This window comes from Rousettus aegyptiacus, unplaced genomic scaffold (assembly GCF_014176215.1).
Source record: "Rousettus aegyptiacus isolate mRouAeg1 unplaced genomic scaffold, mRouAeg1.p scaffold_m13_p_4, whole genome shotgun sequence".
Lineage (NCBI taxonomy): Eukaryota > Metazoa > Chordata > Mammalia > Chiroptera > Pteropodidae > Rousettus > Rousettus aegyptiacus.
In genome coordinates, this window is record NW_023416307.1 from 85189091 (window position 1) to 85215930 (window position 26840).

At 30.2% G+C, this 26840-nt stretch overlaps 1 protein-coding gene across 34 annotated transcripts in view; it reads right to left on the bottom strand.

Annotated features, from left to right (window-relative positions):
• Window positions 1-26840, bottom strand: part of ROBO2 (roundabout guidance receptor 2) — a 1504157-nt gene that overhangs the window by 43089 nt on the left and 1434228 nt on the right. For all 34 annotated transcript variants that reach the window (XM_036220094.1, XM_036220092.1, XM_036220091.1 and 31 more), the window contains 5 exons: window positions 24866-25037; window positions 15402-15584; window positions 7442-7484; window positions 5856-5983; window positions 310-591 (listed from right to left, as the gene is read on the bottom strand). In XM_036220094.1, coding sequence (XP_036075987.1) covers window positions 310-591; window positions 5856-5983; window positions 7442-7484; window positions 15402-15584; window positions 24866-25037 — 808 coding nt within the window. The remainder of the gene's footprint in view (window positions 1-309; window positions 592-5855; window positions 5984-7441; window positions 7485-15401; window positions 15585-24865; window positions 25038-26840) is intronic.

Consider the following 26840-nt stretch of genomic DNA (forward strand, 5'->3'; position numbering starts at 1 on the left):
TATCCTGCCTAATGGAAGTCAAGATGAATTACTGATCAAGCTATTGAAAAAGAGCTAAAAAGAATGAAACGGACTGGTGTTGGTGTGTGTGGTAGCGACAGTGGCGGTGGTGGTGGTGGCGGTGGTGGTGGGGTGGTGGTAGTGGTGGTGGTGGTGGTGGTGGAAATTGTGCAAGGTACTGAATACATGCCGATATATGTTTTTAGCTTATATAGTGAACCTGGTAATGAAACTGAGCAACAAATGCTAATTTCTATCTCATGCACGAATGATATGAAAATAACTCTAGGAAATAAGAACCTGACTTACCATTGTTACCTTTATTCTGATCAGGTAGAGAATAACCGAATCCCATCAGATCTGTTTTTTGCTGAACTGAGCTTTTCCATTGAGGATCAGGCAGATCGACAGCCAATTCATGTATGCTATTTGAATGCAAGATCTGTGTCGTGGCATATGGGGTAGCTTGTGTTATTTGGCTGGAACTGTTGTAACTGGTTTTGGTCGTGAAGTCAATGCTGCTATAAATGGCTCCCTCTGAGAGCATCGTTGCTGTTTTATCCCCTTGGCCTGGAACTGGTGGCAGAACATCTGTGGTTAACATAGGAAAATGAAACAATTTAATGATGCACGGGAAGCCCAAAACTATCAGGATTGAAGATGAAAAATATATGTGTCATCCCACACGTTTGCATTTCAGCTGAGATGGGTTTCATGAGCCAGTGAAGGGTAGATGATGTACAACCTTCGCCAAGCTATCAGCCTCAGTGACAGGCAGGCTACTGCTCGTCCTTCACGTCTCACTGCTTAACACAACACTTCCCTCAATTTCTTCAACTATGAATAAGAAGTTTGAGATATTTCACTACTGAAAAATTCTTTCAGTTGTTTATTCTGTTTTAGAGCTAATGAAATTGTTAACTCTTTGCAGAAATAATGATGAGTGACTATACAAATTATGCATAAAAATATCATTTCCCACTTTATCCCAAAAGACATAAAATACAGCTGCTGAATTGATGCAAAAATTTCCAAAATTATACTATGCAAACTATGAGGTACATATTCCTGAAGTTTCAAATTGGTTTATCTGATTTGATTTCACAGCTCCAGAAATAGAGTGTAACTGATGGTAGCAAATGTTCCCCACCGCCTTGAGTAACAAACAAAAATTTTCATGAATAAGTCATTTTCACAATACAGCAGGAGTTAACTATATAAAGCAATCCGAATGATCAGTGAGTTTAATTTATGCTACCAACTCTTAGAAGTGGAGAACGATAATTTCAAGTTGCAATACAGCAAGAATAAAATTAAACTTTAGGAACAACACTGAATATCAATCAGTCCATTTATCAGTTATCACTTTGGTGTACTGTATTATCTTTATAATTCAAACCTGCCACTTTTCTCCTGAGCTCTTATTTTGTTTTCAGAGTAAAGACTCTAAAATCTAAAAAAAATAAATTAAAATAAATAAATAAATAAAATAAACACAATTTTTAATCATGTAGAGTTAAAAGTGAATCTAATTATATTATGTTCCTTAATGATCTATGTTCTGAAAGCCATACTTCATTGAACTTGAGGTTATTGACCATCTTAATTTCTTCAATATAGAAAATTTTAAACTAACTATAGTATGGTAATATTAAATAATGAACCAAATTGCCTCAGTACTAAACTCGTTTGTATCATAAGGAAGAAGCTGAAGTAGGAACTTAGTCAAAATATCCTAAAATTTTTAAATTTGATAATAGCTAACAGTACTTGAAACAAGAATTCTTATACAAATATTAATTTATTTTCACATTTTATAAATCTAAAACTTTTTCTTATTTAACAACAGTCAAGGGACATTCATAATGTATTTTGTACACTATACAATTTAAGCCTTTCCTAAGGTTTTGAAGTCTGAAATTCCAACTTGTTTTCCATTGAATTGATATGTAATTTATTGAAGTAAATATTTAAAATACATATCAGTGAGACTGTTAAACAAATTCAAATTTAAAGTATTTCACCAAGTTGTATAAGCAAATAAAATTGTTTTTTTGATTTCAGAATTTCACAGCTATCTTGCCATTCTTGCTTTTAGCTATAAACTAATTAGAAAATTTGATGATGAAGTGGTGTATTTCATTCTCAAGTGTCAGTGTCAATTTATTCTCAAAAATTTACAATATTTAATCATATATTAAAATTGTGAAAATAAATCCTTCACTCTGGAGGTTTTCAGAGTTTCTGCCACCATTACCATGTCTTTCACTGATGAATATTAACTGAATAGACATGTTTCTCCAGCACAGACCTCATTTCTCAGTATCTTGGACTTGATGTTCTCCAAAGCTTTGAAATTAAATCTGTGGACTACTTCAACAATAAACTTTTGAAATGGTTCTGTGTTTAAATGTTTAAAAATGGAAAACAGTAGTTTGTGAACCTATTCTTACATAATGTTGCTCTTAAAGAGCTAAAGCTATATTTTAAAATCTCTCTCTCTCTCTCTCTCTCTCTCTCTCTCTCTTTCTCTCTCTCTCTTTTTCTCTTTCTCTCTCTCTCTCTATCTATCTCTATCTCACCTACGCCCTCCTCACCCACCTCCGCCCCTGTTGCATGAAATTAGTTAACCTTCAAGTCTAAGTGCTTCTATATTGTTTTTGGAACTGCACATTTCCTTCAAATGTTATTTGATTATTCTTACATTTTCAAAAAAATAAATTGAATTATATCACAACATTGAAATATTAGATGCTCGTGCATGAATATGTGGATGTGGGGCAGCTTCTCTAACATCTGCTGGTTTGGTAGTTTTGGGCAGCCTTCCTCCCAATAGTCTGGACCTGAATAGGTGCTGCCATCTTTAGGCATGACTTTCTATTTTCCATTTCTCACATTCTACACATACCCATCCTAGTGCTTTGAGTTGGCTGACTGGAACTTGTTAACATTTTAGTTTGAAACCTATGAATTACAGAAAACCTTCTGTCCATTTGGAATTATTCATGAATCATTCTGTAGTTTTTCAATATCTTGGTCAAATTTTTTTTTTTTTTTTGATCTGGTATAACCACTAGTAAGAATGCTTATCTCCTTCACTGTATCATAAGTTACTCAAGGATAGGAATATAGAAATTTATGTCTGTATTTCCATAATTCCTCATTTAGTATTTTGCAGAGAATAAGCACTCCCTGAATAGTGATATACATTTTAAAGCTTGCATTGACAATATGTAAACTTATGCAATAATTAATAACTTTATCATTCAAAATACCATTCATTACATGTAATGCAATCAATACCAATAAACATGTATTGCTATTACTAAATATGATTATACTATAATCATACATGTGAATCCCACCTTTAAAACTGCAGAGCAATGTAAATAAAATAACTTAGGCTTTAGAATCTATCAGACTTGCATTCCACACCCATCTTGATAAATCTTAGTTTCTTGACTTTTAAAATAGAAATATGATTATCTATGTCAAACATTTCTTGTGTGAAGAAAATGAAAAAAGATTTAAAAATCTCTAATAGAAATTCTGGTACATAGTAAATGCTTCAAATACCCATCACACTGAAAACAGATATAGTAAACCCTTCAAAAACTTTGTCTTGGCCTTAATGTTTGTCTGTGAAATATTTTACATCATGAAAATGAGGTGGAAATGGAAGAAAATTCTTGAAAATCTACATATGTACCCTTTGGCTAAATTAGACTGAGACATTTTAGATGTTAGCATAGCCTGCTTGAAACTGAAAAGTAATTTTTCCCTCCAGATTAGGTATTTATTCTTCGATATAAAAATAGAATGGTGTGCTATTTCAATACAGATACAACTAAGAAAAGAGGCAATTATCCCTTGGCTGATAAATGCTTTGGGAACAGAATTTCTTTAAACGCAATTGGGTCTGGTAAGGAGATATTCAGGTACAGAACCTACCTGTGGTAGAGTGATAACCTATAGTTGTAGGGTTCAGAGTTTGGTCATTTATGTAAGGCAGCTAATTTCAGAGGCTCTGGGCAAGTGAAAATCCTAAGTGGGATGCACTGTATTGTAAAGGGGAAGGAAGAAGCTGAGGAGTTATACAACTTACTCTCTATTCTCTTATTTACTCCAGTTATGCACATTGCACAGTGATTGTATGCCAAACTTTGAGCTAAACCCATATATAGTCATTCACTTAATCATCACTACAGACCTGTGTCATATGAATAGTTATTTTCTTTGGAGAATGAGAGAGAGCTCACTTTTTTATAGTTGGTATTGACAAATGCAGACATACAATACTTAGTAACTTTATTATTTGAAATACTATTTTAATTATATACAAACAGGTATTGGTATTCCATTCTTAAAGAGTAAAAGCCATTCTCCATTATTATTCTTCTAAGTTAATGTCTTTATATGCTCATGCATGTGAAATCCACCAGTGAGGTTTTTTAATAGACTCAGAATAGTTTGACCCAGGCCAGTGACAGTGAAGTCATCCAGATTTTTTTTAGATTACAGCTCTATTTTTCTAATTACTCACACTCATTTTTCACTGTAACACAATTTTTCACACAGAAACAGGCTGGATGACTTAAATAGTACTTTTATCCTAGTATTGTACTCTTAAAAATCTATCAGTGGCTTTCGATCATTCTTTGGACAAAGTTAAAAGTATCTGTTTGGCTTAAAAAGCACTTTGTTACCTGTCTCTCTCTCTCTCTCTCTCTCTCTCTCTCTCTCTCTCTCTCTCTCTCTCTCTCTCTCTCTCCCCTCCTCATCCCTTTTTTTTTGTTTTTACCACCTCTACTGCCTTGTACTTTATATTCAAGTCACTCATTCATTTTTTTAATTAGGTCAATATCTCTATTATTTCTGTACCTTAAAATATAGTATTTTATTCTCCAGACACTTTTACCACACATGTGACTAATTCCTAACTCTCCTTGAGATATCAACTTAACTAACACTTTTTTCATAAAGCCGTCTTAATATCAATGGACAGCTTTTTCATGTGAAGTATAAGTAAGGCAGCTCAAGTGTGTTTACTATCTGCACTGTCTTCTGTCAATGAAAAATTCATACACACACATACGTAAACACATAAATACATAAATACACAAATACATACACACAAAGACAACTAAACACTGGGTCTAGAGACTTCTCTAGTCCCATCTTTCTCTAAACCCATCACTCTCCTATTGACTGGTTGAAAAGATGAAAGAGGAAAAGTGGCGATTGTTTACAGTAATTCCAATTCTATCTCTTTATAAAGACCTAACGAGAGGACACTGGCATCAAATTTTGAAGACTTCAACATGTCAGCACTTAGTCCCTTTTGTCTTTCATTTGAGGTACCTGCTATCAATTGTGAACTACAGAAAAGTTCTCTTTCAACATGTTGTTTAAGTGTGTACTCCTTATATAATATGAGAATAAGGACCATTTCTCATATTTTTACTGTCTTGCATAGTGCCAGGTACACAGGATATGCTCCGTAACTATATGTTGAATGAATTAAAGAAGTGAAATGACTAGTCCAAAACTCATAAGCCCTATTTAGCAACACAGTTCCTGATTTTAGTAATCTTATACTAATAGCCTTAAAAATAAATGTATTATAAATATTTATATTTTTTATTAGTAATGGCTTTTTTAAAAGCTTAGCTATACCCAATGTAATATTGACACAATGGTATTATAATAAAATAATCAGCAACTGTATCACATTGTTACTATATGTGCTTCACTGATTTTAATTATGGAAGAAATTTTTATATCATTTTTAAAACATCTAGAAAAGCCGGAAAAAAGCAAATAACAAAAAAGAAATTTTGAAAACCCTAACTTACCTCCTCGCCCAAAATTCCCAATCTCATTTGGGCCACTACTGCTATTATTTACTGGCAAGCTCGTGGCTGGCCATGAATCAGCAAGCCATGGATAACTGGGATCGCCAGTATTTAGAAGACCAGGGCGGCTAAAACAAAAAGTAAAAAAGAATCAACACATGGAGCTCAGTGAGAAACTTGGATACCTGTCCCATGCACTAAAATGAATTCAAAAATTTAAGATTTTAATTCACCTCAAATTAAAATGTATAGCCTCTCTAGAATTAAGCAACATTGGCAGTTCATTAAGGCTATATATAGATCAACCCTGTCAGTAGAAACAGAAGTTCTGCCTGGGATTCTGCTGACATCCAAATGAATTTAGTTGTGTGCCCTGAAACTGGTGGGAAGCAGTAACATAGCAGGATCCTGAAACGAGGTTTGATGATAAATTGGCACCTCAAGGGAACAATTGCTCACAGTGACTGCTCAGTATCGGACATTTCCAGGACTTTGGGCTATGCTTCCTCACTTCCTGCAGCCCCCATATTTATCTGTCCCCTGTAGGTTGTTAGCCCTGTTATGAGCCCTCATGTTTGATTTAGAGCAAGGAACTTGAAGGAAATTAATGAACAGTATTTATACTGTTTCATCAATAGAGAACATTTTCAAGTTCTCTAGATTGCAAAATATTAGAGGTGTATTAAATTTTTTTAAGGTAATAAAAGATCCACTGTGATGCAATCCAGCATGTGCAAGGTCTATGAAGAAAACTTTCTTCACATCATAATTAAAAGAATTTACATCTTTAATATTAAAGATGGGGATCCTGAATCCTTTACAGATTATCAACATATTTACAAAGAAATAGCAACATCTATAATCATCATACTTTTTTTTTAATAGACCCTTTCTGGTATAACCCCTTAGAGAAACATATGTTTCTATGGAGACTGCAATAAGAAGATCCAAATGCTTTCTTGCTACATTTACTAGTTCTCATTAGCCCTAATCTCCTTTTTGCTAAAATATTGATTAAATGGGAGATTGGAAGTTATTACCAGAGCCTAATTACAATCCCCATATTGGCAAAAAGAAAATAGATGAGGATATATGGGTTTGTTATCAGCTTTTATCAATTTCAATTGAGTATCTAAAGTCGTGGAATCCACTCCTATCAATCTACAGCTTATTCATCATCCATGAATCATTTACTTTGTGATCGATTATATGTAATTATTCACTCACAGCAATTTAGTGAGAGCCAATAAGGAGTCTTAAACAATAGCAACTTCATTTGCTAATGTCTAATTAATGCAATAAACATCCTGCTAACAAATGAACACATTCCTTGTGATATTTACTACTAATTTCTTCAGGGGCATCTGGGAGATATGAAACATCTGGACTTGATTCCTCTAAAGTGCACGACAGATAGATCATTAAACCTATGGTAAGCCATTTAATTCCTCCTAGAATTCTCAGATTTATAAGTGATTGTTTATTACAATAAAAGGTTCTTAGTATAGAGTTTCCCTGGTCTTGATTAAAAATAATAATAATAATAATAATAATAATAATAATATAAAAGAATCTGCTTAGCATACCTTCCATTGCTCATTAGTCCTCCATCTCCTCTTTGAAATGTAACTGCAAAAAAAAAAAAAAAAAAAAAGACACATACACACACAACTAGTCAATATTAATTACGATTAATAACAGCTACATGTTGGCCCTTAGTTTAGAGCTGAGGCTTCTGGGAATTTTAACAAAATATAATTAACCATAATTGTACAGAGAGTAAAAAAGACTGATTTGGCCCAGGGGAAAACCATCGTTTGCTCCAACTTTAATAAGACATTTTAAAATTCTTCAAACCTAAGGCAAGTTTAAGTTAAAGGGTAAGTTTTCATTTGTGCATCAAATGTTACAAATGTTACAATTGGTATATACAGTGACATTGGAAAATTGACAAGTATTAATAGAAAATTACGAAATCATGATTTCTGATTTTTAATCTTTATGTATGGGTCTCCTAATTAGAAGGAATATATAAAATTCATATAACATAAATTGAAACGAGATAGTTCAACCAGGTAATATCATCCTTCCAATGACACAAGCAAACAAGTATTGGCTGATGACACATTTCTCAACATCACGGATCCTCTTAGGGGAACTGATAGCACTGTGAATTGAACAGCTATAATTACAGTAGACATAAATTGTAATCAATAGTGCTTTGTTTCATTATCCAACCTTTAGTGCTTTGTTTCATTAGCCAACCATAACAAAAATAAATTTTCAAATAATATATAGTAAACAGATTCTAATTGTAAGTAATCAGTACAAAACTCAAGTCCTTTATAAAACTGTGGGACTTATTAGCAACAACAAAAACATCCAGTAGAACCACAGCTAAAAATCCATTCCTTTAGGTTACCAGATTCCATTCCACAAAACTAACAACATGAAAGTGGATTTCAAAGGTTAACCAAATAATTGAAATATTAGTGTCGGTCTATCATCACTTAATCCAAAACCTTTGCAACCAAATACATTTGAAATTTAAAATGTATCATATCTGAGAAAGGTAATATAATGCAACTACAGAGAGTGTCTAAGGCAGAAAGCTATATTCAACATTTTAAAATATTTTTGAGCGAATGTGAATATTCGATATTAGTGAAATGAGGTCTAAAAATAATTTCACATTAGTTTGGATTAAATTTTGCTACTAAATGACTTAGCTGAAAAATTATGCAAAAAAAATCGGCATCTAGAAGTTTATGAAGTGCAAAATTGCAATTCTGTCCAAAATTAGAATAGATCAGCTAAACCAATCATTGAAGATGAAGGGAAAAAAAAATGTAGAGATATGAAATCAACGTATCTTTTTAGAAAGGTTTTAATTTTATTTACCATGACTTTTTTTACTTAGTAAAGATAAAAGTAATACAAATTTTATAAATTGGTTCCTAGTTTAAGTAAACTGAGGACCTAGTATTACTTAATTTTTGTCTCATTTATTTTTTAATTAAAATTATTAAGGTGATATTAATTAATGAAATTCTGTAGGTTTCAAATATACAATTTAATAATACGGCATCTGTTTATTGCATTATGTGCTCACCACCCAAAGTCAAGTATATTTGACCCCCTTTACCCTTACCTACCCCCTTTTCTTTTGGTAACCATTAAACTGTTGTGTCTATAAGTTTTTGTTTGTTCGTCTTCATTTGTTACTTTTAGTCTTATATCCCATTTATGAGTGAAATCATATGGTTCTCAACTAGTAAATACTTTTTAATTTGAATAATCTCTCCATAGTTCATCTGTTCCTCAAGTTTACACTAAAAAATATGATCATTCTTTAAATCTGGTAAGTTTCTAATAGAAGCTCTTCATTCTCTAAGGTTAGGCGATATGACCATAATCCAACAGGTCTATTAACACCCTCATTGTGAGGCACTACCTCACAATGCAGTGTTTTTAGAAACATCTTGCTGGCACACAAAGTATACTGCCTTTATAATTTTTCATGTAACATCTCAAATCCATTATAAAACAATTCTGACATAACCTTTGCATATGCCCAGGATAGGCTATGAACAACTCGGAAGAAATCAAATAATACTAATTGCTACTCTTGTTTTCTGACAGTTTACTTAAGTGCTGGGAATCAGAGATGAGCAATGTGTCCAAACCACATTGGGTCCCTTTAATAACTGCTTTTAACAACAAAGAAATAATTAATCTAAAGCAATTAATAAAAAAAAAAAGTGAGCATAGGAGGTATTAAATAAAGCTTGATTAGAGGAATAAAACACCACAAAACAGTACAGCTAATTAGCTTTCCATCTAATGTGACTTATTAGTTACATGGTTTTTAATGGACTATCAAGTGATTGTTTCAATCTGCTAAAAGAGAGCTAAGATAATGTTGTGAATATCATTGCAAATATGCAAATAAGCAGACACTGTAGGAGAATTTAGGGAGAAGCTAAATATTTCTTCCTAATTTAGATACTCTTTTTTGCTCACTTAAATTTTCTGTTACTGCCAAAGCAATGACTGATATTAGAGAAAGAAAGACAACTGAAACAGTGGCACAAAAATTAAGCTGCATTTAGCTTTTACATATTAATTAATGATAATTCTTCATAAAATGTATCTCTGTAGACCAGCTACATGAAGGTCAAAACAGTACATTGTGCAAATATATGACTTACAATGGCCCATAAACACCAGTTAGCATACAAGAGAATCTTTTTTAAGCAAGGTGAATAAAAGAGGACACATTTTTGTTTCCTTTTTACCCTATGCCTTAAAACTTTTAAATTTGTTCCAGTAACTGATTTCTGTTAGACCATGAGATTAAAAGCAGACTAGAAATAAGTATGAACAATTAGAACTCCCCAAATTAAAGTGATATTCAGTGTTTTGATTAGCATTTTTTGTGCACAGAGAAACATAAAAATAAATGTTACAGCATATCAAAAACTGTTTGAAGTAGCTGTCATTTCAGAGATGTCGAACTACCTTGAAGCTAAAAGCAAAGAGGGTGAGGAGAGTATGGGTGGCTGGACAATTTTGCTGTAAGTCATGATTTTGATACAGTGTAGTAATTTTGTGTTTAAAAGAGATAAATTTGAAATAAATGTGCATCTTTATCATGAGTTTCTGCTAGCATCTAAAATTAAGAACTTTCAGAACCACGTATAGAAGATTTTAGCTAAAACTAACTGAATAATGCTAAAATTTCCAAAAGGTTCTACAGATGCTTGTCTTAAATGTTTTAGAATTGCATTAAATATTTCAAATTTATTGGAATATCTATAAAGGATATATGGTAAAAAGATTTTGCAAGTTTACATCATATACAAAGTACCTCTACTATTATCTGACAGGATTAATCCTAATCTCATGCCTGCTAGAAGTGAAGGGGAAGGAAAACATAACTATGTGGTAAATTGACATTTTGAGGTAAGAATGCTTTTAGAGTGCCTATCTCTATTGAGCCACATTTTCCCTGCTCCAAATGGAAACTTTAATGTTGCCAGCCAAGCCTCATTCTCTTTCTTGATAAGCTATTTCTCAAATATGAGTGTAGATTAATCCTCTTTTAATAAGCATTAACTCAGCTCAGATAATCAGAGTATAAAAATTCCATCAAGTCTTTTAGCTGTCCTTGGATAGTTTTGTCAAATAATTTATATTTCATCAACGGTTTTAAAAGCTAGCTTGAAGTGTTTAGCATTTCATAATTTGTTTACTCACTAAATTGTTTATATTTATTGTTTCATAAAATCTGTTATACTCAGAGGTAATAGTCAAAAAATAAAATTCACCAATTAAAAGTAAAAATATATTTACTTTCATCAAAAAGCTGTCTTAAAAGAGAACAACATAAATTTGAAAAGGTCATGTAGCCTTCACGTGAATTATAATATATATATATGATATATAAAGAGAATATATGTGAATGTATATAATACTTTTTATATGTATATATACATATATATGTATATATTATATATAATATATATGTGTATATATGTATATATGTATATATAATATATATAATATATATGCGTATATATATTATATATATTATATATACATATATATGTGTGTATATATGTAGCTATATAAAATTCTCATGAAAGCTACATCCTTTTATTAAAGTTTATGTTATTTACTCTTCTGTTCTCAAAAAATGTTATATAGATGATCAAATATTTACTCTAGATTCAAAACTCACCTAATATTTTCAGTTTTTTCCTGCCCAAATCTCTTTATGATTTTATTTCACCCAATAACAACTTAGGTGGCAAATTCTTCTAGCAGTCAGAAATATCACATGCAGTGACAAGTAGACTTTAGTGCTCAGTAAAGATTAAATAAATAACATTGCACATTGCTCCAGAAATAGAACTATGGGAGGTGAACACACAGTGTAAATATATATATATTTATATTTACTGTTAAAGTGTACAGCTGAAACATTGAATTTTGTTAACCAATATCACCATTAAAAAAAAAACTAAAAATAAACATAAAATTGTCAAAATAAAGAAAAAATATAAAATGATTTCATGTAGAATATTGGATATGAGGATACCTTTATTTGTTGTTCTAGTTGCCCTTCCTTGTGCCACATGTAAACCTGCGGTGCATGTTTGTGTCTGAAGAATTTAAATAAAGGATACACAGGAAAAAAATGAATAGGAAGTTAGTGTGTAATGTTGCCCTGGGGAAATCCCTAATTTCTGCTATGTAAAAGAGCAAAACAAGTTCAGCCAAATTTTCCTCTCAGGGTATTTAAATGTATAAGTTTGCATTTGATTCCTGATAGTTGCTTTTACAATATAAAGTATTAATGTAGTAGTGTTCCATGATAAATGTTAAATCTCTGACATATAAGAAAAATAGCAATATAGAGTAAAAGGTTTTTTTCCCTTCCTTCCAAGCATTCGAAAATAATTTTTCACATTTTGAAGAGTCAAAGACTAACTACAATAAAAATCAGTTTTTGCCTACGTAGGGTGAGTGGAAAGCATCCTGACGAGAGAATTTCCAGTCTGAAATGTATCCATATATCTCTCCACTAATTAAAATCTTCCTTGTTCTACCTCTAGTGGTTAAAAAAAGACTTGAAATGAAGTGGGAAAAAGGGAATGCTGAAACCAAATTTTACCTGCTTTACAATTCTACTTAGGGTCAGTCTAGCTTTATTACAATGCATGTCTCTTAAGATATGTAACTTACATCACATTATTTAAGTATAATCCAACATCATACTTGGGGTTTGAGATAAATGAAGTATCTTATGTTATAAATTAATTTAAATGCTTATCCCAAAGTAGACTTTTTGTTTATTTAGGGGGGAAAAATTGCTGTCATGAATTAACAATAAAGCATTGAGACTACATAGACATTACTATGTAGTGAAAGAGTGGAAATGTTAGACTTATCTTGACAGTAAAATCACATTGTTTTTTTTTTTTACTTGTGAAATTTATGATTCCCTGAAAAAAATTATGAAAACCAAAATATAAATAGAGCCAGTACAAATAGTGTATATTTTCTAACTTTTATAACACACTTTAGAGAAAAATAACCCCATATGAAATCTCTGGGCTCTTAAAATGGGTGATTAGCTCATGAAGGAAATATCAGAAATTTAAACCTATGATATATACTTTATTAACCATTCCTATTTAAAATTTCCTTCTTCCCTAAGTTGTATAAGAACAAGAATATGAAAATTTTAACAGGTGGAGGATAGGATATTTATGGAGGAAAATGTTTAGAAAATCTGACCAAGTCAGATAGGCAATGCTAGGTATCTGTGGTTTCAATTTTCATTTGCTTCTCACCTAGAAGAAAGGAACAGCAGTTGCTGGAAGGCAAATTACTAGTTGAAAGTGAATCCATTCTGAGAGTCAGCCATCTATCAATTAAGTATAAAGGTTTTGAAAGGCTGCTCTCTGGCTTGGCCTTATTCCAAAATGTTTGAAGGGCATAGCACCTTCTGAGTTAGCAGTTCTTCTACAAGCAGATGGATATCAATTACCATGAGAAATGATAATAGGAAATGTACTATTCTTGTCAAGCTCAAAGACCAACAGAAATCTTCAAATTAAACGAATAGGTTTTGCAAAGAACTGTTAAAAATAGAAGAAAAGAAAAAAAGTTTGTCCGACATAATTTTACTATAAGCACAAACCTAGTAATAATTATAAAGCTAGGTTATGCATAAGGAATGGGTGAACGAAGAAGCATGAAGGTGAAAGATACTACACACCAGATGTGTATATCAGAACTTTCCACTGAAGTGACTAGTATAGTCAATATTTTAATATTTTCACCAAATTCAAGCAAAGAGACAAACACAAAATAGTCCTTGAATTAAGTCAATTCTTCCTTATGGTTTATCTGATTTATATGAGTGTGTCACAGTAGTGAATTGTACCATAATAATTGATTAAACAGATGGGCTGATGGACAGTACCTTCAAGGAATGAAGGCAGAGGACTGGACTATAAATCAGGAATGTAAATTAAAACATCATTAATGTTCAAGGCTCTATCACTCAGCAGTTATTGTCCAGCATCCCTTTCTTGGAAGAATCTCTCACTAGTGTAGTGATACAGCATAGAATGACAAAGCATAAGTAAGAATGAATCAGGAACCAATGAAAAATGAGAACAGCAGATCGCACAGCATGAAAGCCAATGGGATATACTACACTACTTTCTCTAGCCCTAGGAATTTATTCTGACCAGTAACTAATGAACTTTATTTTATAAGTTATAAAGTTGGGTCACGATGTTATAATCACATGATTATATTTAAATTCTGTCAAATAACAAGCCAGACAACCAAGTGGATACTATTTACTTCTTCTATTTTGCACTATTTAGACATTCTCAGTAGTTTAGAAGTCTAAAAGCTATAGCGGCTTATAAGCGTATAAGCTTAATAAGCAGTGAAATCTTTCTCAAGATCAATTATTAAGATATTCATGCTTCTTCCTAAGGCTATAGAAGATTGAATAAAATGTCTCAAAAAATGCTAAAGTATTTGTAGGATGATGTTAAATTAATATTGTTCCATTATAAATTTTAAAAAGTATGAAATATTGTGAGAGTTTCTTTTATGATTATTGTTAGAGAAAATTTTTAAATGAATTTTGATTAAAATTGTTATTGAATACAGCTTCAGTATTTAGTTCCTTCTTTCAATTACTGACTTGATAATCTCTCTCTCTCTCTCTCTCTCATCTTTTTCTCTCCCTCCCTCCCTCTCACCTTTGGAAATTTTTAATGACCACAATTTTTTACATACTTATAACTCTATTTTGAATTCAAAGAAGAAATCTTTTCTTTTTTTTTTTTTTTTTTTTTTGCAAATAGGTTGAACATCTAGGGCTTTCACTTTCTTCTACTGTTTCTTTTCCTTCTCCTTTTTCTTCTTTCTAAAATTCTGATTGGTCACCTTGAAATAGACATCCTATTTAAGTGACTAATAAATCCTTAATTCATGTCTCATCAGTTTTATTAATTCGGGTAAGATTTTTTGCTTCTTTTTATTTCAATCTGGAACATTTTCTATTGTAATCTGCATTTTAAATACTAAATGCTATAATTCAAATCTTTCCTTTTTTTTTCTGGGCATTTTAGTAAAGCTCTTGTCTAAATTCACTTCCCAAACAATAGCTTCATAGCATGCAAAGTCTGTGTGCAGGTGTGTGTGTGTGTGTGTGTGTGTGTGTGTGTGTGTGTGTGTTTCTGGGTTTTGAAAGAATAGTTGAGAAAAATGATTAAGTATCAATGTGTACTCCTGTTATGCTTCATTGGAGATATGAGAAAAAAGATTGCCTTATAGTCATAATGTGACATTGTGAAGAGCAATACATTAAAACATGTCATTTATAATTGTATTTTACACAACAGATGTTTAAAAGAAGCCAAAGACAATCATTCATTCTCTCATTATTCCATTTCATTCCTTCTCTCATTTCATCAAACTCCTTAAGTTTAGCTCGAAATAGTTTCTTACCAGCATAATTACTGAGGCCCTTTCTCTTCTTTCTTCGCCAATACAACCATATGCTAAAACCCATCAAAATTACCCAGCAGGCACCTCCAATACCAGCTATAAAGGCTGGTTGCTTCACAACATCAGTGATTTGCTCAGTTATGCTGTTATTGTTTTCAGTGATGACAACTTCATTACGACCCCCTATAGAAGAAACAATAGTTTTAGTAAACAGTAATACAAAAATAAACACAGCAATACATATATGGTGCAACAAAGTCACAGAAAATTATAAAACTCCTTTGAAAACAGGTAATTTTTTTTTGTCCTGAGGCTATCACAATTATTGATAAACATATTTTATAAGTTTCAGGAGAATCAAATTATGAGTTTGAAACATGATTAAGAACATTGCATCCTTATGTTATGATTTACTGTGGATGAAATCAGAACTACTTCTTGATTTATTTCCTTTTAAATGATTAATAAAACAAATGCTAGAGGTTGAAATAACAGCATTTTTTTTCCAGTTAGATAAAGAATGTCTTAATGCAATCTTGTTAAAAGAAAACAAAAAAGCAACTGCAACATTCATCCCAAGGTATTTGCAATGCAAATTCTCTTCTCTACAGCACTGCACAAATTCAAATGTTCATGATTCAAAAAAATATGTAACTTGATACTGTCCTTACTATTGTGGCAAGAAACTTATTTTGATCAATCATGTTTTTAATTTTCTGGAATGTGCTAAAGATACTACATAAGACAATGAAATTATGAAAATATCCTTCATAAAAATTAGTATCTGTCATTAAAATATAATGGAAAGATAAAATTCATATGTTCTCTTAAAGTATTTGAAACTAATTTGAACATCCATTTGACAATTGAATTCAAAAGACAACTTTAAAGTTAATTCTAAGGTCTAAATAATTAAAACATACATTTAAGTCAGGACTAAGGTTATTCAAAAGCAGTCATATTTTTTGATAATTTTTACCTCTTAGGGATAATTAGGAAAGTCTTAATCCACATTTTTTAAATAGCCTTAAAACTTTTGGACTCATAATATCACTGAAGAGCAATGATTTAAGTGCATATTTAACAGATTCATAAATTTATACACTAAGAATTAAATGATATTTAATGTCAAAATTATACCTCATTAATGACTGATTAAAGACTATTTAAAAATAAATTGTAATCAAAATATAAATAGTAAATTTCAGCATATTTCATTAAAAGAATATGTGATTTTAATTGTTTTAATAATTACAGCACTGAAATGTATTAGAAAGAGCATGGACTTTGAAGTTTCACATTTGAATACTATTTCTGCCACTTACTAGCTAAGTAAGCAATAAGCTTACATAAAGCGCTTAATCTTTTTGAGTACCTGTTTCTGTTAATTATTAATAGTATTGTCTATTTCATATGTTTGAGAGGATCGTTTGAGATGATGTATCCAAAGACGTTAATAGGAACATAGTAGCTTGTGATTCAAAATTATGGTCGATTTTAGGCTAAGGGTTACTTTAACAGATGCTCAGGTAACTTCAGGGGTGTAAGTTGTGAATCGTCTAGATGTGAAAGTTCTGCAAACTCTAAGTGATTTGTTTACCACACTTTCTCTTTTTTTTTCCAGGGCAGAAAATTAGTTTATGTTTCCCAGACTCACTTATAGTTGAGTGCAACAAAGTGACTGGGTATTGACCAATGATGCATAGTCACAGTGATGTGTACTACCTCCAGATATGACCCATACACTGCTGTGCCAAAACTTGGAGGATGCCGAACCCCTAATATAGGCTAGAGTCATTTATTGGAAGTATCAAAGTTACCCAAATAACTGTAAGGAGTAGAAACACTATCCTCCATTCTGTTAACCCATATTATAACTGGGTTATAAATAAGAAGGAAAAAAAAAAAACCTTTTATTTTGTTAGTCAATCTAAATCCAAGCTTATTTATTATAGCTGCTAGTATTTTCTCATACATACTTATATTTCATTTCTGAAGTGTCCTTTGTGCTAAATTCCAGATTTAAAAACTAGGTTAACTTATGGAGTAACATGGCTTATATTCCCAATCTATCTGCCCTTGATTATTATCATATAAACATAGAAAAAATAATTAAAATAAGCTTATATTTTCAATATGAGAAACTTTCTCCTCTATTTTTGTAAAAGGTCCATAAAATATAGTATTTAATATAGTATAATATTTATGTTACCTTAGGTGTATTACTATTTTTTATGCTGCTAGTATTTTTGAAACAATGTTGTTGGTTGGACTAATTAGAGAATAGACAAGGAATGTGTGTGACCTGTAATGCTCCATCGTTCTTGCAGACAAAAATATAATGAAATATAATGTCTTTCTCCCATTGGAGAGTAATGAAGAACAAAACTAATTTGTTGGAATAAAAATTAATTAGACACACCAGATTCAATTGTACTTATTATTGTAAAAGTTTGCAGCTATTCTACATATTATTACCAAATGTATAAGGTAAGTGTGAAATGGCTAAATGATTAAAGAAACAATAGCTATATTATTTAGCAAGAATACTAAAAAATTTGTCAATGTGAATTTGTTATAATGGTGTTCTGTGTAATGTTTATATATGTAAATGCATTTGGTTGCATTTGTGTGTCTGTAAATATACCCAACAGAACTACAGACACTTTGATGTATAAGTCGTCTTACCAATGGAAACTACAGACAAAAGAACAATATTACTTTTAAGCCCATGTAAAGCTGTTTATTATGTTGATACAATATTTTAATTAATGGTCCCTTAATGGAACTTTCTGGAATGAAATCTAAACAGAGAAAGAATAGATGAAACAGTACATGGTCTGGCATAAGACAAATCTAAAATTATCAGCTGTAAATTACATCAAATGCCAATACATGATTTAATTAAGCAAAGAGGAAATTAGATAGAGCTTGAGTCACTTCAAGTGCTGTTTCCAGTACTGAATAGACAATAGGGAAAACACAAATTGAAACAGAAAAGGAGATTAGGCATCACTAAATCACTTTTTAACTAAGGAATAACAGTTGTGCAGATAAGGTTATCAGACAAGATCTTAAGGTAGATATGCAGGGGTAATTAAAGAAACAATTAAGAGTTCCTTTAGTACAACAGTAGATATTAAAAAGTAATAAATCTCTTGAAGACAAATAGCCTTTTCCTGGTTGAACTATGCTTTTGTGTGTGTGTGTGTGTGTGTGTGTGTGTGTGTGTGTGTGTATTTCAAATGGTACAATATTCTATCTTCTATTTACAACTTGGTTATTGCATATTCTAACTACTTGAATAGGAGATAGGAATATCATTTATTAGATTATCTTTTATTTCATTAAAAGTGCTGAAAAAAGTTGTATGATACACTAAATTACAAATTAAATACTATTCTTATTCATTTGAAGATAGTCTTTTTCAAAGAACACAAGAGTTAAGCAAAATTTTCTATTTGATTTAAAATGATATAAATTTCTCTATCCTTTGTTACTCTACAATTATTAGTTTTTAACTGTTATGAATGAGCTTGGTAAAATGGTACTCCTGCAATTATTTATTTGCCTTTCAGTGCAATAAATACCTAAAATATGGTGAAGCAAATAGGTAGTCACTACAGAACAACAATAATAATAATGAAACTTTTGCATGCTTGAGAATATTTATTATTCAATAGTATAAAAAATACGAAAGAATATAAATATTTAGCAGTTTTACTGAGCTTTGAATTAAAAATATATATATTCAATCAATCTATTTTATATATGTGCTAGAGAGATAGTGAAAAACAAAGCTTTTTTTACTTAACCTAGAGCTCTTATAGAAAACTATGTCTTTTAAACAGGTTTCATATACAGGTTTCATATACAGTGGCTTATTCCTAAATACTATAAATAATATACACACACACATACATATATGTTAGTTAAATCCTTTTGGGTGTATATGTATTTCTTTCTTATTCCAATTCATTTTAGAAACTCTCAAAAGGGCAAGATTATAGGTTTCCCTCAGGTTAAGAAATTAATTCAGTCTGTATGACTAATTAAGAAGAAAAAGGCAATTTAGAGGAAAGTTAATGCTATAACTTTTTCTCTTTAATGCTTTTAAAATATAAAAGAAAGAAAACTTGGAGAATTTTTAAAAATTATCATTACGACTGAATATTAAATCTTTTCATAAATTATATTTTTAATTGGAAACAATGTTTCAAAAATCGGCAGTATGTTCTGTATGCATCATTTCAAAAAATGAACAGAAAACAAAAATGGCACGTTCATTTGTATCAAACTCAATAAGTGTTTTTAAAATATATAAATTCTAAGAAATATATTTTTAAAAAGTTAAAGACATTGACAAACAAATAAAGCAGGTAGAACTAAAGATTTTGCCTCTTGAAAGAAGAAAACAATAGGGGAAAACTGCAATGTGAGGCTCTTTTTCTCCCTTAGAGATTTCAATCCATGCAGTGCTAGGCAGTTAGAATCCAATCTTATTCATATGATGAGTCAGAGGATAGGGTTCAGAGTTGTCAGAGGGACTGAAAATTAAAGGAGGAACCATGTGAAAGAGGGAGCCACAGGAGAATGATATTCCTTCATCTGTATAAAAATCACACACCCCAACCCCCAATAATCCTAGCATAAACTCTAAACTGTGCATGCAGAAAGATTCCAAGGATCTGGTAAAAAACAAAATCTAGAAGACCGAAAGTCTGAATAGCCTTTTTCAGCTGATGTCTACTGCAAAATTGTATTTGAAGTTTTATTTTCGACAAGTTAAGGGGGATAGATAAACATATTAGGCTTTTCACTGAAACTGCAGAAGGGCCATGCATTAGAAGTAAATATCAAACTGAGAATTTGTCCTAAGAATGAAGTCAAAAAATAAATAGCTCCATACTAACAAAACAAAAGATAAGCTAGCATAAAATCAAGATGATCAGCCAGTAATGTAACTGTCTCTAGAACAAAATCAACACTCCAGAAGTTCACGAAATTTTATAGTATGTCATCTGCAGTGTTCAGTATACATTAAAAAAAAAATTACTTGGTCTAGAAAATGAACAACAATGAAATACTAAGAAAATGTGATACAAGGTCAAGAGAAAAAGTAATCAATAAAAATAGGCTATTAGATGACACATGTTGATATTAGGAAAAAAGGACTTTAAAATAGCTATTATAATTTGTTCATGAATTATAGTTAATAGTCAAAATAATTGGACATATTAAAAATTTTAGAAGAAAATGTAAAACGTAAAAGATAAATAGAAATTCCGGAAAGAAAAGTGTATCATATGAAATAAATAATTCACTTGATATTTCCACTTTTGCCCATGAAGGAATAACAAGTGTAGGACATACAATCTCACCATAAACAAGTAGAAAACTAGCTAAAATATGTGAAACAGAATAGCAGAATTGTGAGAAAGGGAAAAAATAAAGAGAATGCAATAATTTTCATAGCTTTTTATCTGGAGAAAATTTAAAGCAAAACCAATAATAATACTGTAATTTGTGTATTAGTTTGTGGCATTTATTACATGTATAGAAGTAAAAGATAAAACAGTAGCAGGAAGATTGAGAGGAAGGAAAATGTAATTATATTTTCTAAGATCTTTTTATTATAGGCAAATCCTGGAGTAACCATTACAAAAAAAAAATGTACTTAGTAATCTAATAGAGAACGTAAAATATAATACAGGAAGTATTTTAATTTATCTGAAAGAATTCAGGAAATAGGAAAATAAGAACAAAGTTAGACAAAAATAAATAGCAAAATACTAATTTTAAGCCCAAACCTATCAAGTGAATTGTATTAATAATAATAGTTCCAACACTGCAATTAAAGGGAAGAAATTGTCATATAGTATAAAAAAGCAAGACCTAACAATATATAGTTAAAAAATAGAAATATCCATCAAATATAGAGACAAGAATTAAAACAAAAAGATAGAAAAAGCACAAATTAAGTTATAAGATAATGTGGTTATACTAATATCAGATCAAGCAAATTTCAAGGCATTTTCTAATTATAAAGATAAGTTCAATTAAGAAGATATGTCAATTCTAAAATGTACTCACTTAAAGAAGAGTAGCAAAATAAAGGAAGTAAAACAAATTTATGGATAGAAAGGAGGAATGCACAAACCTATAATTATAATACATTTCCAAACTCTTTTTTATTAATTGAAAGAATAGACAGAATATCAGTAGGGGCCTTAAAAAAACTAATAAAACTATGAACTAATTTGACCTAACATTTATAGAACATTCTGTTCTAAAACAGAAAAATTCACATACTTTTCAAATGCACAACAATTGTTCATTAAGAAAAAATTTTGGAATATTAAAATAAATCTCCATATTTAAAAGACTAAATTCATAGAAAATACATTCTCTGATCTGTGTACATTTAAATTAGAAGTCAGTAGCAAAAAGTTATCTAGAAAATCCCAAAATATCAAGAAATTTAATAATATTCTTCTAAGTAACCTCTGCAAAAAACAAATCTTTAGGAAAAGTGGAAAGTATAATGATATAAAAACAAACACATTAAAAGTTATGTTAAAATTATTAAATAAAAGTTATTAAATAGCATAATAAAAGATCTAAAGTTATAACATTAGCTGAAAAAAATGCTTAAAGGAAAATTTATCACTTTAAGCGTTCATATTTAAAAGGAGATAGGTCCAAATTATTGACATGTTTCTATCTTAAGGAGCAACATAAAAGTAAATAGAAGAAAAAAATAACTAAAATTGATTAATTAGTAATCAAAACTAACAAAGCCAAATGTTTTTACTTTGAAAAGATAAATAAAATTGATAACTCCTATCAAGACTGATTAATATTGGAGAGAGAAGGAAGAGGGAAAGGGTAGAGGCATGAAAAAGAAGAGAGAAAAAGAGATAACATAAATCTTTGGTATGTAAGAATAAAAGAGGTGGCATTATAACAGATCTTGCACACATTACAGTTAAGATTGCAAACAAGTAGATATTGAAAATAATCATATACTAATAAATTTAACAACTTAGATAAATGAGAAATGAATTTTAAGAATACAAGACCTGAAAAAGCTCTTACAGAATATAGAGGAGAAAAGAATATTTCTCAATCTATTTTACAAAGCTAGCCACCCTGATTTCAAAACCTGACAAAAGACATTAGAAAAAAAGGAAATTACCAATCAATATTCCTCATGAACATAAATACAAAATTCTTTACCAAATGTTATCAAATCAGATCCACTAATATCAGTAAAACCCATAATATGTCCTGACCACATGGGATTTATTCCAGGAATGAAAAGTTTATTTACCTTTAAAACCGTTCAGTAGAATTTACCATATTAAGGCAAACAAGGAGAGAGAAAACGGATGATTATCTGAACGCATTCAGAAAAAGTATCTCATAACTATTACAATAAATGAGTGAAATTAATAAGGTCATGAGAGCAATATTTAAAATTAAATAGAATAGTTAAAAAATTATGAATTCACTTAAAAATGAAATATTCAGGAAAAAGTTTAACATAACATGTGAAAAAAAAGTGTAAAAAAATGAAATACTCAGAAAAAAGTTGAACACAACATGTGAAAGAGCATACCTTGAAAACTACAAAATATTATTGAGAAAAAATAAAAATAAATAATGGAGAAGTACGTCATGTTTCTAGACAGAAAGGCTCATTATTAAAATGTTTAGTCTCTCCAATTTGATATATAAATTCATTGCATTTTCAATCAACATTTTCAAAATAATTTTTTTTTAGAAACTGACAAACTAATTTGAAAAGCATATAGAAAAGCAGGTCTGGAATAGCCAAAATGATTCTGCAGAAGAAAATAAAGGAGTATTTACATTAACCTATTTCATGACTTTCTATAAGCTATTGTAACCAAAATAGGATAGACATATAAACAAATGAAACAACGTAGAGAATCCAGGAATGGAGCTACATAAATGGTTCACTGGGAAAGCAAAGTCTTTCTATTAATGATGCCTGCACAATTTGATATATGTTTGGAAGTAAATATGTTTCAACCTTTAACCCACATACAATTACTTGAAGATGAATTATAGACCTAAGCATAAAAGCTAAAATTATAAAGCTTCTAGAATAAAATTTAAGAAAATATCTTCATTCTCTTGAGGTAGAGTACAATTTCTTAGAAAGCACTAAACATGAAAAAAATTGATAAATTATAAGGTACTAAATTTTAAAACATTTGTTCATCAAAAGATACTATTAAGAAAATGAATAAAGAAATTGTAGATTAGGAGCAAACTATTTGCAATACAAATATATGACAGAATTTGTATCTTGAATGAATATATAACTCCTCCTAATCAGTCACAGGAGACAAACAACACACTTTTAAAAAATCGAAGACTTGAAATTTTATAGAAGAAAATATGTGAATGGCCAGAAAGCTTATGTAAACCTACTCAAAATCATTAGACATCAAAGGAAACTGAAGTGTATTTTTTTACACTCAGAATGGTAAAAATTACAGGCTGATGAGATCAAATATTGGTGACAATGTAGAAATATGACAAGTCATATTCTTTGCTAGTGAGAGCATAAAAGTATACAACAATTTGAAAAACTGTTTTTAAGTCTCTTATAAATCAATGTACATCATTATCACCCAGAAATTTCACTTCTGGATATTTCTCCAAAAGAAATAAAAACATATGTACTCAAAAACGATTTATACAAGAATGTTCATTCCCTGAAGAGAAAAGCAGAGAAACAAAATATGATATATTTACAAAACAAACAGTGCTCAGAACAAAATATATGAATTGCATAATATATACATGAGTGAATTTTAAAAACATTATGTATAGCGAAAGAAGCCAGACACAAAATATTATATTCTGTATAATTCCATTTATACATATTTCAAGAACAGGCAAACATAATCCATGATGATAGGGAACAATTCTCTGTAATGCTGATAGTAAATTTAATAGAGATTTTTTTTCTTTGGGATAGTATATTTGAATTATAAAGTTTTATTTGGCTTGCTTCTGGTTAAATTTTGACATTTTTCTGGCCAAGAGAAAACATATAGATTTGAAACATGCACTTTCTCCAGTAATTGCCTAATGTCCTATTATTTTCAATAGTGTCAAAATTACTAATGATTAAAAATAATTTTCATTGATTAAAAATAATTTTCAAACAAACTTTCATCAGCTAACCTCTTAGTGATTATAATTTTAAGAAGTTTCTGGGAGTTTTAAGAGAGTGAATAATTGTTAATCATTTCTGTAAGAAACATTTCTGTAAGAAACTAGACAGCTTACCCATTTGACTATATGATGTGTACACCATATTACTCATTATGGCATATCCACTGTTAGAATGTCAATGCAAAAAATGATCTACCTTGTTACTTGTTGACTGATTCTGAAGCACAGACCATATAGGTATTACTCACCAATTATTATTGGTTGTGGTTCACTTTTTACTCCAACCCCTGCACTGGTACTAGCTGCAACCTCTACCCGGTATTGAACACCTGGAAATAATCCACTAATTATTACAGACCGAATAGCTGCATCCACGGTTTTGTTGATATGAAATCGCGTTTCATTCCCCAGACACCAGATCTACAGAAATATAAAGTAAATAACAAAAGAAAATAATATTACCTTTTCGGGTAATTAGATCAATAGAGTAAATATATATTTTTAGTAGTGACCAATCTATTTCTGAACCTTATAGAGGTATTTATAAATTACTTTTTCTAAAGCCTAATCTTTGCTGTTTATATGTGTGTGTGGGGGGGAGTATAAAAGGAAGAAAAATAAGGAAAGCTAGATATGACATTTCCTTCATACCTGACACCTCTGGAAAGTGGTCCTTGGGTGAAAACAACATTAGCACATAAATTAAAACACATAAATTATTCCTCTTAATTTACTTACCAAGATTTGTTATGCATATAATCTATTAAAAATATGGTAATTATGAGTTGTAACATTCAAAGTATATCAGTGTGCACCTAAGTAATTTATATTTCATTTAAGAAAATATTAATTTTACACAGAAATAGTTAACACAATTAATTGGCTTAAGTTGTAGGTATTGACTGAAATGAAATTAAAGTGAATATTTACATTGACTGTAATAGATCTTAATATTGATCGAAACATATCTGTATACACATGCACATTAACGAGAACAAAGTGGTAGAAAGTCTTTAAACAGTGTTGTGAGGAAATCTGAGCTTTTACTTCAAGTAAGAATCAAATTTTGTTATGCTTCTTCCAGGATATGAAAATCTGTTACTGTAAAATGTGTTATAAAAAGAATTCTACTCATGTATACATATTTGCATTTATATTATGTAGTATTTTATGATCTACATGTAGACACATAAGTAGGTGCACACAGGGCTTGTTTCTGAAACAGGTAAGTTTCTGAGATGTTTTTCTTAAAATTATTCCTGTAAATTATATACTTTTATTTACACTATGATGTCTGTGTTACCAATGGAGGAATATTTAGCCCTTACCAAAATATATACTTTGTTACCAAAAGAGAAAAATATCATGTGAATGAGTAAGTTTATACGTTATAGCACAAATTATCATGCTGTCAAAAAACTTAGTTTTTAAGTAAATGGAGGTTTAAGATATTTAGTTCTAAATGCCTCAAAGGTAAAAGCCTAAACTTATTAACACACACATACATGTGCGCACACACACACATCACAGAAGATTATTCTTTATTTAAAAAAAAAAAAAAACGTGTTCTAACACTTGTAAAACTTTAGACCTACATAATTAAACTATTGCAAAAGAACTTATTTTTCTATTTCTTATGCACGTGTCTTTATAATGTGATGGGAGTTATTTTAAATGCTTATGCACATTCTGCCCATTTGCTTCAGTAAGTTAACCATTCACTTAAGAATACTATATTTTGAATTTATTATTTTTCTTAGAAATAACATAATTCAATCTGCAATATTTTGAGTAAAATTATTCAGCTTAATTTCACATACCAGCTATTAATTTCTGCGGAGAAGTAGGATGTCTAGTTTTCTATTCTAATAGATCTATCTAGCATGTTATTGTCAAAATTCTATAAATATTTATTAACAGCAAAAAATCATAGTTTTAAATTTTTTATAAGGCTTAATGAGGTTTTTATTCTCACATGTGATCTAATTATATCACTTAATCAGATCTTATTTCTCAAAGTTAGACATCTTCTGCTTCTTAAACATCAAATGATGGTGAAAACAGTAATGAATATATACTGTTTCTAAATAGCAACAAGTTCAATTGAAAAACGAGATAACCATTTTTTGTAAGTCACTTTTTTCAAAACATGTTTTTCCAATGGTTCCATTTTTTCAAGTGGAATATTTTACAAAATCTCAATAAATTTATAAAAACAGAACT